General features: G+C 41.7%; 1 protein-coding gene across 3 annotated transcripts; it reads left to right on the forward strand.

The window, feature by feature from the left end:
* The first annotated feature begins 3532 nt into the window (after positions 1–3532).
* NPY5R (neuropeptide Y receptor Y5) lies at positions 3533–12702 on the forward strand. Of its 3 annotated transcripts, XM_084970754.1 has the most exons (4): positions 3533–3879; positions 4254–4360; positions 11042–11200; positions 11708–12702. In XM_084970754.1, the coding sequence occupies exons 3-4, from the start codon at positions 11051–11053 to the stop codon at positions 12389–12391; spliced, it is 834 nt and encodes a 277-aa protein (XP_084826880.1). In that variant the 5' UTR covers positions 3533–3879; positions 4254–4360; positions 11042–11050; the 3' UTR covers positions 12392–12702. The 3 variants fall into 3 exon arrangements, with proteins under 3 accessions (XP_084826880.1, NP_001431444.1, XP_084826879.1); XM_084970753.1 differs by having other exon boundaries at positions 3751–3879; positions 11042–12702; NM_001444515.1 differs by lacking the exon at positions 4254–4360 and having other exon boundaries at positions 3639–3879; positions 11042–12701.
* The last annotated feature ends 552 nt before the right edge of the window (positions 12703–13254 follow it).

Genomic DNA, 13254 nt, shown 5'->3' on the forward strand with positions numbered 1-13254 from the left:
AATTAAATATTCAGATTTATTGTGATAGAAACCGTAAACAAAAAAATGTTTACGCTTAATAAATATAACAAAAGTTCTCAGAGGAAAAAATGAAACACACAAGACAATACTATTTTCTTTAAGTTTACTTACTTCCACTACTCCTACAACTGAAATTCGAGATCACATATCATTTGAGATTATATCAAAGTACTGCAGTAATTGTCCTTCACAAATGGTAACTGTTATTAAAATACAGCAATAACTTTGACAAAAACAACAGGTATTCCTCAGAGAAATGTCACCCCAGGCATTGTCTGGAAAGTGTTTTATTATTCAATAATTTGTCTAGGCATCCCAAGTAATTTTTAACCTTTACCTTTATAGATAACGCTTTTCTTCTATAACTGATAAAGAACCATGGGAACTGGAAAACAGCCAGTTTAATTTTGTAACACACATAAAATCCAACTTAATTTCCCAAATGAACATTTTATAAATTGTCAGTGGAAGAAAGACATAAAGCAGAGGTGGACATTACTATTTCTGTTCCCAGGGGTATTTTCCCCTTTGCTTGAATGTTACTCCATCAAATAGAAATAAAATTACTCTATTATGTTCTAAAAAGAATGATGATTAGTCTTGAATCCCTCCTGGAAAATTTGAAGATCTAAGCACACTTATCTTCCTCTTTATGTAGCATTTTGTTAGAATTTTCAAATTCACAACTTATTCAAAAAAAAGGATTTCTGGAGTTCCCATCATGGCTCAGTGGTTAACGAACTTGACTAGTATTCATGAGGACATAGGTTCGATCCCTGGCCTTCCTGTGAGTGGTGGAGTAGGTCCCAGACGCAGCTCGGATCCCGAGTTGCTGTGGCATAGGCCAAGCTGCTACAGCTCCGATTAGACCCCTAGCCTGGGTATAACCATATGCCTCCTATTCGCCCCTAAACAAACAAATGAAAAAAAAAGTATTCCTAATAATGTGTTCTCTCCATGGCTATCAAACATGTATATAATATATAAAGAAGAAATTCTGACTATATATTTGAGACGTGTGTGTGTGTGTGTGTGTGTGTGTGTGTGTGAGAGAGAGAGAGAGAGAGAGAGAGAGAGAAATAGGGAGAGAGAGATGAGAAGAGAAAAGGTGAGTTAACCAAAATCTTCATCTCAAATATATGTGTAATAATAGTTACTTCAACCTCAGGGTTCATGTCATCAAAAGAAAAAAAAAATTCTGGAAAAGAAAGAATTACAATCCATCTTATACTTTTAATATGCAAAAGCTTGTAGCATAGACTAGTTGTATATTTTTTTTTGAAAGATGGTATAGGGATAAGGGTAGGACATCCCCAAATATCCCACAATGGCATATGCATTATTTTGAGTTAAAGTCACTTACGAAATGACCAGTGCAAGAAGAGCAGTCTGACCCTCTCCTCTGACTCCCTAAACACAGAAATAAACCTACTGTATGGAAGGTGCCCTCCCTACAGCCTTACCATCAGAGGTGGGAAATCTGGGGTGAGAAGCCTGTATGAATACACCTTGTTACTTTACTTTCCCACCCTAACCCCAAACTCTGTTTAGGTTCCTCCCTAATTAAACACCCAAAGTGTAAATTCCTTTGTCCTGTCAATTCTTCACAAATGCGTTGTTTCTTTGTCTAAAAGGTGTAAAAGCTGCCAGCTTTGGCCCCTGCTCTCATTTTTAGGACACCTCTATGCACATGAATTAATTTTTGTTTCTTTTTCTCCTGTTCACCTGTCTTGCCTCAATTTTATCATTGGTCCAGCTGCAAGAACTTAAGAGGGAGAAGGGGGGAAATTTATCCCTTGTGGGCAATAGTCACAATGGGCTTCACTTGGAAGTTGTTTTAAAGCCAATGTGCACTTGGAAGCCAGGTGTATTGTAACTGGGCATGGCATGGAAGGGTAGAAACATACGTGGAGGGTGTGGCGCGTCACCGTACAGATGCTGGAGTTAAGAAAGTCCGAGAACCAAGCTTTCTCTTCTCACCAGGCAGCCCTTCTAGACACTTCCTTCCTTGCATCCACTGCATAGCCCACAGATCAGCTCAAACGGCCTATTGTGTTAGAACAGTGAGGCATGAAATGGGAACCAGATACACTGGGGTATTTAAAGGCTCTTGGATGACTCCTGGCAGATAAAACAGCAATCTATACAGATCCCTTAAGTATCAAATGCTAAAATTCAACAGATAAAGACCACAAGACTTTTTCGGTGACTTCTGTGCTAAGAGCTAGTGGGTGCTGCCCCCAGAAAATAGATTTTATGCACCAGTCCTCTCCAGTTTATAGAGTACTTGTCCCACGGGATTGCACTCATCACCGCATACGTGATGCTGTGACTGTCACATAACCATTCTTCAATTTTAAAGTGTGCAATTAGTAGTTCCCATTTTGGTGCAGCAAATTAAGGATGAGTGTTGTCTCTGCAAAGGTTCAGGTTGCTGCTGTGGCTCTGGTCCAATCCCCAGCCCGGTGCAGTGGGTTAAGGATCTGGCATTGCCACAGCTGTGGTTGCACTGGAGGCTCATGTTCAATCCTTAGCTCAGGGAACTTCTATACACCTCAGGTGCTGCAAGAAAAGAAAAGGTGTGCAATTAATACATCCTTTCTTGGGTGGGGCTATGGTCAAAGACATGTGGACCTCTATCTGCTACAGAACCAAACGTGGGTCAGCTGGCCTGCGTTCAGTAAAGCCAAGCTACTGATTCCAGGTTGCAGTGAATTAAAGTACAGTGTTTAGTTCAGGGCACCAAGCAAAGGCAATGAGCAGCTCATGCAGTTCCAGGGAAGGGGCTGCAAAGTGTGTGTCAGCTCTTGGAAAATTCTCAGATTGGTTGGCATCAGGTGAAGTTTCAAGCATCAACAGTCTAGTTTCAACTGGTCCAGGGTCTCTGTGCTTGTGGTTAGCAGTTTTCATCTGGAGGGGTGGAAGGGGGGGGTGTCTATTTCCTGTAAAAACAACCTAGGAACATGTGGGGTTTTTATCCGTTATCTTTCAGGGAACTGGGAGTTAGGTGATTCTGTGGATTCTGCTACAAGGGGGATTTATAGTCTAAATTATTACCTTGCCCAGCCCAACAGCTATTCTTTGTTTCTACATCTTCAAGGTTCCTCATCATTAACTCTGGAACCAGCCTTTTGAGGAAGGCTGGAAGAATAAGCCGTTTAAATTACGGGGCGGAGGCACAGAGGATTGTATACATTTCATCCCCAATCTCTTCTCCCTTCTCTCTCTCTCTCTGTGTCACACACACACACACACACACACACACACACACACACACACACAGCCTAAAGTACCTGACAAGTAATAACTAAAAATAAGGCAAGGGTGTGCTATACAAATTTGGAGGCATTAGGAATAGAGATTTCATAGAGTAGAAAGGGGAGGACAAGTTTTGTTTGTTTTTGCTTTTTAACCTACAACTTTTTCCACCTCGTCCTCTCTTACATCCTCGCGAAGCCCAGCGCAGCCCCAGGAACCGTGGGTCCAGCCCCATCACCCCCAGCCCGCGCCCACGCCTCTCTCTGCGGCTCCAAGAGGAACCAGTCCCTGCTTCGCGGGGGCGTCTCGCCACCCACCCCGCGGCCCCGCATCCCTGCAGGTCAAGCCAACCTCAGCCCAGGCGCCTCCCCATCTCACTCCGGAAGGTGCGAGAGAGCAGCACCCTGCTTTGGTTCAGGTTTTTATTGTTATTATTTCTCCGAAAAAAGAGAAAACGTGGCCTTGAAGCGTCCCCTGGGCGCAGGAGCTGTGAAGGCGCCGCGCCCACGCCGGCCCCGAAACACACGTTCCCGCGCGGCCTCGGCAGGTGGCCCGGGAGACTGGGTACTCCATCCTCCGCCTCTCCTCGTTCACCCGCAGGTAGGGTCGCCCGGGGGGGGGGGGGGGGGCTCGGGGAGCATCGAGGTCGGGAAGGGGTAGAGCTGGTGGCGGGGTCCGCCACTGTACGGCGTGGAGAGACCGCGGAGAGACCCGGAGGAGCTGCGAAACAGGCGCCCCCGGGTGGGCGCGCAGAGCCGAGCTGGAAGAGAGGGCCGGGGTCCCCTGGGAGGCGGGCCAGTGGGGTATGGGGTCCCGGCTGGGTCTGCGGCGCCCTGCACCTGCCGCGCTGCCCAATGATGCCGGCGACAGGGAAGCTGTGAGCCCAGGTCTGCGGTCGGGGACGGGCGCCCTAACACGGCTCTGCGCCTTGAGTTCCGAAACCCGGTATTTCTCCCCATCTCGCGGACCTTTAGGTTCCTTTTAAATGGACTGAACCCATCCTGTTGGTTCGAAGCCCGGAGACATCGGGGTGGACGTTGAAGTCGCCTGAGGCGCTCCCAGCGGAATCTGCACTCCCAAGGCAATTGTAGATTTCAGATTTCTCCCAGTAGAAAAACTGCCATTAGAATTGGGGAGAGCGTGGCAAGTGCCTGCGTCTTTATCAGCTGAGCGGAGCTGATTCAAATTTCGGATCCTAATTTTTCCAGATTTTGGCTTTAGGAATAAATCGTAGGAATATTTGAGAACATGGAATCTCGCCATTTTTCCAGATGGCAGCAAAGTAGGCATGGTTGACATTTTAGCTTTGCTAGAGGGGAAAAAAAAAGAAAATTACATGTCTTTTCTTCTTTTGTGTGATTGGCATCCTTTTTTAGAAGATGTGCATTTTCATAAGGCAGGAAATGACCCTAACAAAGCGACCTTATTTAAAAGTATAAGCTCAGTCGTCCAAGTTCCTGGCCATTCTTCTCATCATTCTTTTTTTAAGAATTATTTAATTAGCATATCTAAAGTCTGTTCTCAAGATTCCTTTCATCTTGGTGTCACATAAATTACAATATAACTAAATATGTCTTTATAAGACATTGCTTTTTTCTTTTCTTTTCTTTCTCTCTCTTTTTTTTTTTTTTTTTGAGTCACCACAGTTTGACCAAGAGCTTGAATTTTTTTTCACTTTTTACTTTGAGAATTTAAGTTTAATGTTTCAGCCCGGGAATTCTGAGGGCAAGGGCTTTAAAAACGAGGTATAAAAGAGAAGAACAAAATCTCACAATTAGGCATTGCAGAGGTTTCATAAGTCAATATCAGATTTCTTCTAAAATAATATTTCTTTTTTTAAACAGTCTCTGTTTCATAATTTCTCTAGTGATATGGGATGAAGAGAAGTTCACATTTAACATGACTTTTATTATGGATAAAATGCTTGGGCTGCATGAAATGGTACAACTTTCCTTGTAACACTTGTTGAAATGCAGGTGGTTATTAAAGAGATTTACATTCCCATGATAGGCTTGCCTTTTGTGCTTTTCAGGGGAAAAAAAAAAAGTGAAGGGGTAAGTTTCAGGAAAGAAATCCTGTGTGCTTTTTTCCTTTCATTTTAAAGTTATGCCTCTACCGTAGATCTTTCGATCTTTCTTTTTCCTTTTTCCTTTTTCTTTTCTTCTTTTTGGGAGTGTACACATGGCATATGGAGGTTCCCAGGCCACCAGCCTATGCCACAGCAATGTGGGATCTAAGCTGAATCTGCAACCTATACCGAAGCTCATGGTAACAACGGATCCCAAAGCCACTGAGCGAGGCCAGGGATCAAACCTGAAACCTCATGGTTACTAGTTAGGTTCTTTTCTGTTGTGCCACAAGAGAACTCCAGATTTTTCGATCTTAAGAAAACAAAGACTTGAATCTTATTGGACAGAATTTTCATATGTTTCAAATGTCCCTTGGCTACAAGGAGGCACTTTTGAAGGAACGGCTTGGCCTCCCCTATTAACCGCCCCCCCCCATTTTTGCAATATCCATTATGCAGTTGTAAGGGGTCACCCACCAGAGCAAAGATTGGCAGACTGCTCCTTTCGTGAAGAGCACCATATTAGGTGTTCTGTGTGTGGCTGGGCTACAGGAAAATAGGGGAAGTTTAACCATGTAGTTACGCCAGAATAAAATGAATGAATGAATGAATGAACGAATGTTAGGTGAGAGAAAAGCATAAGGGGAAGTGATAATTTATCAGTCTGTCAATAGGTACACATAAATATTCATCGTTGATCCCCGACAATGCAAGTGTTCAGGCTGTAGTTAAAAAAAAAACATCGCTGACCATCAGAAGAATGCTGTTCATTCATTTATTCATTTGTTCAGTCAGCCATCATCCATCACCCAGAGCCTTTTATATATCAGTCATTGCAGTCTGTAATTATTGGTGGGAACCTTGAATTAAGTTCTCAGAATATTCCTCACATGGCACCTATATGAGTCAGAGCCTTGCAAAGCACCTTATCCACCAGAGTCTTGCAAAGCGCCTAGTGTATTAGATGTTCCGTAAATGCTAGTTGAATGAATAAAGGAAGAAACAACTCATTTTCTTAGTTACTAGAGAAAGGAACCTCCTTGAAAATTATGTGTAAATTAGTGTTGTTTAGGGAAGGAAAGAAGTGTTGCCCTCAATTTTTCCTGTGTCCAGTGAATACTTGAGGGGGCATTTTTTTCCTTGCTTACTAACAAGTCAGTGGTTTTATTATTTAATGAAGCCAGTATTTGTGTGCATAAAATAGAAAAGTTATCAGTGATCAATGGTGCCATCTGGTGTACTTTTTCATTTAAATAAAAAATGCTGTAAGTCATTTTTACTATTTAAGTTTTCTGTTGCTATGTGATAGCCTTTATCAATAAAAATATTTATGAGCAGACCTCAGAGATGCTGCTGATTTGGCTCCAAGTCATTGCAATTGGGCAAGTCACATGAGTTTTTGGTTTCCCAGTGCATATAAAAGGTGTGTTTACACCATACTATAATCTAAATGTGCAATAGCATTCTGTCTTTAAAAACAATATTCATACCTTAATTTAAAAGTAATTTTTTTGTTGTTGTTTGTTTGTTTTTTAGGGCCGCACTCTTGGCATATGGAATTTCCCAGGCTAGGGGTTGAATTGGAGTCGCAGCTGCTGGCCTACACCATAGCCACAGCAATGGTGGATCCGAGCTGCATCTGCTACATACACCATAGCTCACAGCAATGCTGGATTCCCTACCCACTGAGCAAGGCTAGGGATCAAACCCGAATCCACATGGATGCTAGTCAGAGTCACTTCCACTGCACCACAACAGGGACTCTAAAAAGTACTTTATTGCTAAGAAATGTTACCATCATCCAAGCCTTCATTGAGTCATAAACCTTTTTTGCTGGTGTGGGGAGTCTTGTCTCAAAGTTGAGGCTGCTAACTATCAGGCTGGTGGTACCTGAAAGTTGGGGCAGCTGATGTAATCTCTTAAACTAAGACAACACTGAAGTTGGCTGCATCAGTTGTTCCTTTCAGGAATGATTTCTCTGTAGCACGAAAGCCTGTCTGATTGTATTTTACCCACAGTAGAAGTTCTTTTTAAATTGGAGTCAATCCTCTCAAAGCCTTCTGCTGTCTTATCAACTAAGTTTATGCCAGATTCTAAATCCTCTCTTGTCATTTCAGCATCCTTCACAGCATCTTCACCAGGAGTAGATTCTAGCTCAAGAAACCAGTTTCTTTGCTCTTCCCTAAGAAGTAATTCTACACTCGTTAAAGTTTTATCATGAGATGCAGCAACTCAGTCACATCTTCAGGCTCCACTTCTGATTCTAGTTGTCTTGCTGTTTCCACCACATCTGCAGTTCCTTCCTCCCCTGAAATCTTGAACCCTTCAAAGCCATCCGTGAAGGTTGGAATCAACTTCTTCCATACTCCTGTTTATGTTGATATTTTAACCCCTTCCCATGAATCACAGATATTCTTAATGGCATCTAGAATGGTGAATCTTTTCCAGAACTTTTTCAACTGACTTTACCTAATCCATCAGAGGAGTCATTATCTATGGCAGCCATAGACTTACAAAAAAATGTGTTTCTTAAATAATAACACTTGCAAGATGAAATTACTCCTTGACTTCTGGGCTGCAGAGTGGATGCTGTAGTTAGCAGACAAGAAAACAACATTAATCTCTTACATCCCTGTCAGAGCCCTTGGGTGACTGGGGGCTTTGTCCAAGAGCAGTAACATTTTGAAAGGCATCTTTTTTTTTCCTAAGCAGTAGGTCTCAACAGTGGGCTGAAAGTATTCAGTAAACCATGTTGTAAATGGATGTGCTGCTCTTCAGGCTTTGTTGTTTCATTTATAGAGCACAGGCAGAGTAGATTCAGCATAATTCTTAAAGGCCCTAGTATTTTCAGATGGTAAATAAGTGCTGGTTTCAACTTAGCTGCATTAGCCCCTAACAAGAGAGTCAGCCTGTCCTTTGAAGTTTGAAGCCAGACATTGACTTCTCTATCACTGTGAAGATCCTAGATGACATCTTCTTCCATTACAAGGCTGTTTGGTCAATGCTGAAAATCTGTTGTGTAATGTAGCCACCTCATGAATATCTTTGCTATATCTTGTAAGTAATTTGCTGCAGATTCTATATCATCATTTATTGGTTCACTTTGTACTTTTATGTTATGGAGGCAGCTTCTTTCCTTCAGCATTGTTATCCAACCTCCAGAAGCTTCAAATTTTCTTCTGCAGCTTCCTCACCTCTCTCTCAGCTTTCATTGAATTGAAAAGAGTTAGATCCTTGCTCTGGATTGGACTTTGACTGAAGGGATTGTGGTGGGTGGTCTGATCTTCTATCCCGACCACTAAGACTATCCCCATATCAGCAATGAGGCATTCCTTTGTCTCTTTTTGATGTATTACAGGTAATTTTGTAGTTCATTAGGCAATCCTGTCCAATCTCTAATATGTAGCAATAAATAAGTAATATTGTGGTATTAATATTACATTATTAATTTCCTTGAAATGAAAAAACTTATTACAGAATGCTGTATTAGTCTCACTTCTACATTTAATTTATGCTTTGATATCTTCCTGAAACAATATGAATTTATTTAGTCTTTTAAGGTTGAAATCTATTTTCAATTTTTAAATTAAAAAATCAACAGGTAAATTTTGGTTTTTGTTTGTTTTTTTCTCTTTTTTGTCTTTTCTAGGGCCGCACCTGCGGGATATGGAGATTCCCAGGCTAGGGCTCCAATGGGAGCTGTAGCTGCCAGCCTACACCACAGGCACAGCAATGCAGGATCCTTAACCCACTGAGCAAGGCCAGGGATTGAACCCACAACCTCATGGTTCCTAGTTGGATTTGTTAACCACTGAGCCACGACAGGAACTCTGGTAAGTTTTGTCTTAAAGAAAACCAGCATCCTACTGTACAGCACAGGGAATTGTGTCCATGGAAGATAGTATGAGAAAAAGGATGTGTGTGTGTGTATGACTGAGTCACTTTTTTGTACAGCAGAAATTGGCACAACATTTTAAATCAACTCTAATTTTAAAAAATACAAAAAATAAATAAATAAAACACCAGCAGCAACCATTCAGTAGTTTAATTCACAATAATATGAACAGCTCAGAGGACCGAGAGCTGGTCATGAGATGACTTTGCCTTATAGGATCATGGTCTCGTATCTGTAGTACCACTTGATAAACATTTATTGAGTGCCTACTGTATACACGTAGATCCTGAGCTAGTGTCTCTATACTTGAGAAGCTTAGATTTGAAGACTTCATGAACTCGATTTTTGTTCGAACTTTACTTTTCCCATAAATATTTATTTTTTCTTCATTTTCCTGTAAATATTTAAACACCTTCCATGGTGAAGTTACTGTGCCATGTTTTATGGTAGAGGACAGTTTCTGCTTTCCCACTGCTTATACATAAATAAGGTAGACTGGATTTTATGATCACTGAAGGGCAAAACAAATTGTGTCCTGTAGCATCAGACAGCTATGAACAAAAAATATGCAGGGGTTCCAAAAGGAGTCATGTTCAGCTGAATAGATCAAGGAATACTGTAGGGCAGGTGACTTTTAAGTCTGACCTTGATTGATGTCAGGAAAGAAGGAACGTTTAAGGTGAGATTATAAGACAACAACATGTAGTACTTACCTTGACTAGAGAACACTATTAATTAGTTCTAGTAAATCAGATCTCCTGAAGTTCTTATCCACGTTTGCTTTTCCTTTCCTTTAGAGTATTTCTACATAAAATTAAAAATGGAGTTCCCTTCCTGGAGCAGTGGAAACGAATCCGACTAGGAACCATGAGGTTGTGTGTTCAATCCCTGGTCTCACTCAGTGGGTTAAGGATCCAGCATTACTGTGGCTGTGGTGTAAGCTTGCAGCTGCAGCTCCAACTGGACTCCTAGCCTGGGAACCTCCATGTGCCTCAGACACGGCCCTAAAAAGACAAAAGACAAAAAAATAAATAAAAAACAAGGTCCTAGGAGTTTCTGTTTTAGTTCAGCGTGTTAAGGACCCAACATAGTCTCCTTTTGGATTCAGGTTTGATCCCTGGCCTCCTTCTGTGGGTTAAGGATCTGGCATTGCTGCAAGCTGCAGTGTAGATCACAGATATGTCTCAGATGTGGTGTTGCTATGGCTGTGGTGTAGGCCCCAACTGCAACTCCGATTCAACCCCTAGGCCAGGAACATACATTAAAAAAAAAAAAAAAAAAAAAAAAACCTTCTGTGAAAACAAAAAAATCAAGGAGGTCCCACTGCAGCTCAGCAGAAATGAGTCTGACTAGTATCCTTGAGGCTTGGGTTTGATCCCTGGCCTGGCTCAGTAGGTTAAGGATCCAGCATTGCTTTGAGCTGTGGTATAGGTCAAAGATGTGGCTTAAATCCCTCAGTGCTGTGGCTGTGGTGTAGGCAAAAAACTGTAGCTCTGATTTGACCTGTAGCCTGGGAGTGTCCATATGCCTGCACAGGATGTGGCTTTAAAAAAAAAACAAAAAACAAAAACAAGTTCTGCAGTTTTAACCCACCATGGAAATGATGATAGATTTAAACTTATAGTAATTGTTATCAGCTAATATTTGTTCTTGGGGCCAGTTAAAGATGTCGCTTACCTTTTTAGGAGGTGACTAAAGTAATGGCAGCAGACTGTACACCTTTGGTTCCTTCTCAGTGGATAATGGAGAGTAGTCATGTTTTTTCAGGTGGCTAATTAGCGCCTTTTTATTCCACCCAGGGGTACAACATGGGTTCAGAGATCCCAGATTATTACAACAAGACACTTGCCTCTGAGAACAATACTGTGGCCACTCGGAATTCTGGTTTCCCTGTCTGGGAGGACTATAAAGGCAGTGTGGATGACTTGCAGTATTTTCTGATTGGACTCTATACCTTTGTAAGTCTTCTTGGTTTCATGGGGAATCTCCTTATTTTGATGGCTGTCATGAGGAAGCGAAATCAGAAAACCACTGTCAACTTCCTCATAGGGAACTTGGCCTTCTCTGATATCTTGGTTGTGCTTTTTTGCTCACCCTTCACTCTGACCTCTGTCTTGCTGGATCAGTGGATGTTTGGCAAGGTCATGTGTCACATTATGCCTTTTCTTCAGTGTGTGACAGTTCTGGTTTCAACCTTAATTTTAATATCAATTGCCATCGTCAGGTATCACATGATAAAACATCCTGTGTCCAATAATTTAACAGCAAACCATGGCTACTTCCTGATTGCGACAGTCTGGACGCTGGGCCTTGCCATTTGCTCTCCCCTCCCGGTGTTTCACAGCCTCGTGGAACTCCAGGAAAGCTTTGGCTCAGCGTGGCTGAGCAGCCGGTATTTATGTGTTGAGTCGTGGCCATCTGATTCGTACAGAATTGCTTTTACAATCTCTCTGTTGCTTGTTCAGTACATTCTGCCCTTGGTCTGTCTCACCGTGAGTCATACCAGTGTCTGCAGGACCATAAGCTGTGGGTTGTCCAGTCAAGACAGCAAGCTGGAAGAAAACGAGATGATCAACTTGACTCTTCAGCCTGCCAAGAGGAGCGGACCTCAGGCGAAGCTCTCCCACCACCCAAAATGGACCTACTCATTCATACGAAGACACAGAAGGAGATACAGCAAGAAAACAGCCTGTGTGCGGCCAGCTCCAGCCGGACCTGCCCTCGAGAGCCGTGAAGGAAGGCCTCCAGGGAAGGTGGGCTCCATGCAGAGCCAGCCCCCTCCATCCAATAAGTTCATGCCAGGGGTGCCCACCTGCTTCGAGGTGAAACCAGAAGAAAACTCAGATGTTCCTGAGATGAGAGTAAGCCGTTCTATTATGAGACTAAGAAAACGGTCTCGAAGTGTCTTCTACAGACTGACCGTCTTGATACTAGTGTTTGCAGTGAGCTGGATGCCTCTGCACCTGTTCCACGTGGTGACTGATTTCAATGATAACCTGATTTCAAACAGGCACTTCAAACTGGTGTATTGCATCTGTCACTTGCTAGGCATGATGTCCTGTTGTCTTAACCCTATTCTGTATGGATTTCTGAATAATGGGATCAAAGCTGACTTAATGTCCCTTATTCACTGTCTTCATGTGTCATAATGCTCATTGTTTACCAAGAAAAGAACATGTGTTGGGATCCTCTAAAATATATTCACAACAGCTATGTATGTATAATAAATTTTGTTAACATATGGAATTTATGTATAAGAACTCTGGGTTTGAATGCCAGTTCATAATATATGGAAGATAATTTTAATGTTTTAGGACATAATAAGCTCATTTAGTTCTACGAAGTCACTATTGATACAATCTAATATTTTAAAGAGTGGTTATATTACCTTTTATTTCACCTTGTCTTATAAACAAATGAATTATAAGTTCTTGTTGAAAATAAAAGTTATATCTAATCATCTCAGTATTTTTTTTGTTCAAAGTTAAAGTAAATAAAAATATTTTCCCTAAAACACATTTAATTTCAAGTATGAGGGATATCTATGAATCTGCATTCTTACTTCACAGATTTCTTAATATTGAGTTTGTGAAAATACAAAAAACTTTTAGTGTGCTCAGCAAACCCTAACTAAATGACAAACATATGCCCAAGTCATGATTTTCATTGTCAAAACAGGGTTCAGTTTTGGAGCCTCTACAGAAGAATTTTTATTTCTTGTTCCTGATGATCAAATTATAGATGTATCCCCATTATCTAAGTGACAAACAGTAAATTTTTCAAGTAAAAACAAATTTTAAATCTTTCCTAGACTTACATAACAACATCAACACTTTTTTTTTTTTAAGCTTTTTAGGGCTGCACCCACTGCATGTGGAGGTTCCCAGGCCAGGTGTCTAATGAGCTACAGCTACTGGCCTACACCACAGCTCATGGCAACACCAGATCCTTAACCCACTGAGTGAGGCCAGGGATCAAACCTGCAACCTCATAGTTCTTAGTTGGATTCATT

This window comes from Sus scrofa, chromosome 8 (genome assembly GCF_054392235.1).
Source record: "Sus scrofa isolate SSC_HxYL_T2T_F1_AM1 chromosome 8, Sscrofa_HxYL_maternal_Yorkshire_Landrace_v2.0, whole genome shotgun sequence".
In the NCBI taxonomy this organism is placed as follows: Eukaryota; Metazoa; Chordata; class Mammalia; order Artiodactyla; family Suidae; genus Sus; species Sus scrofa.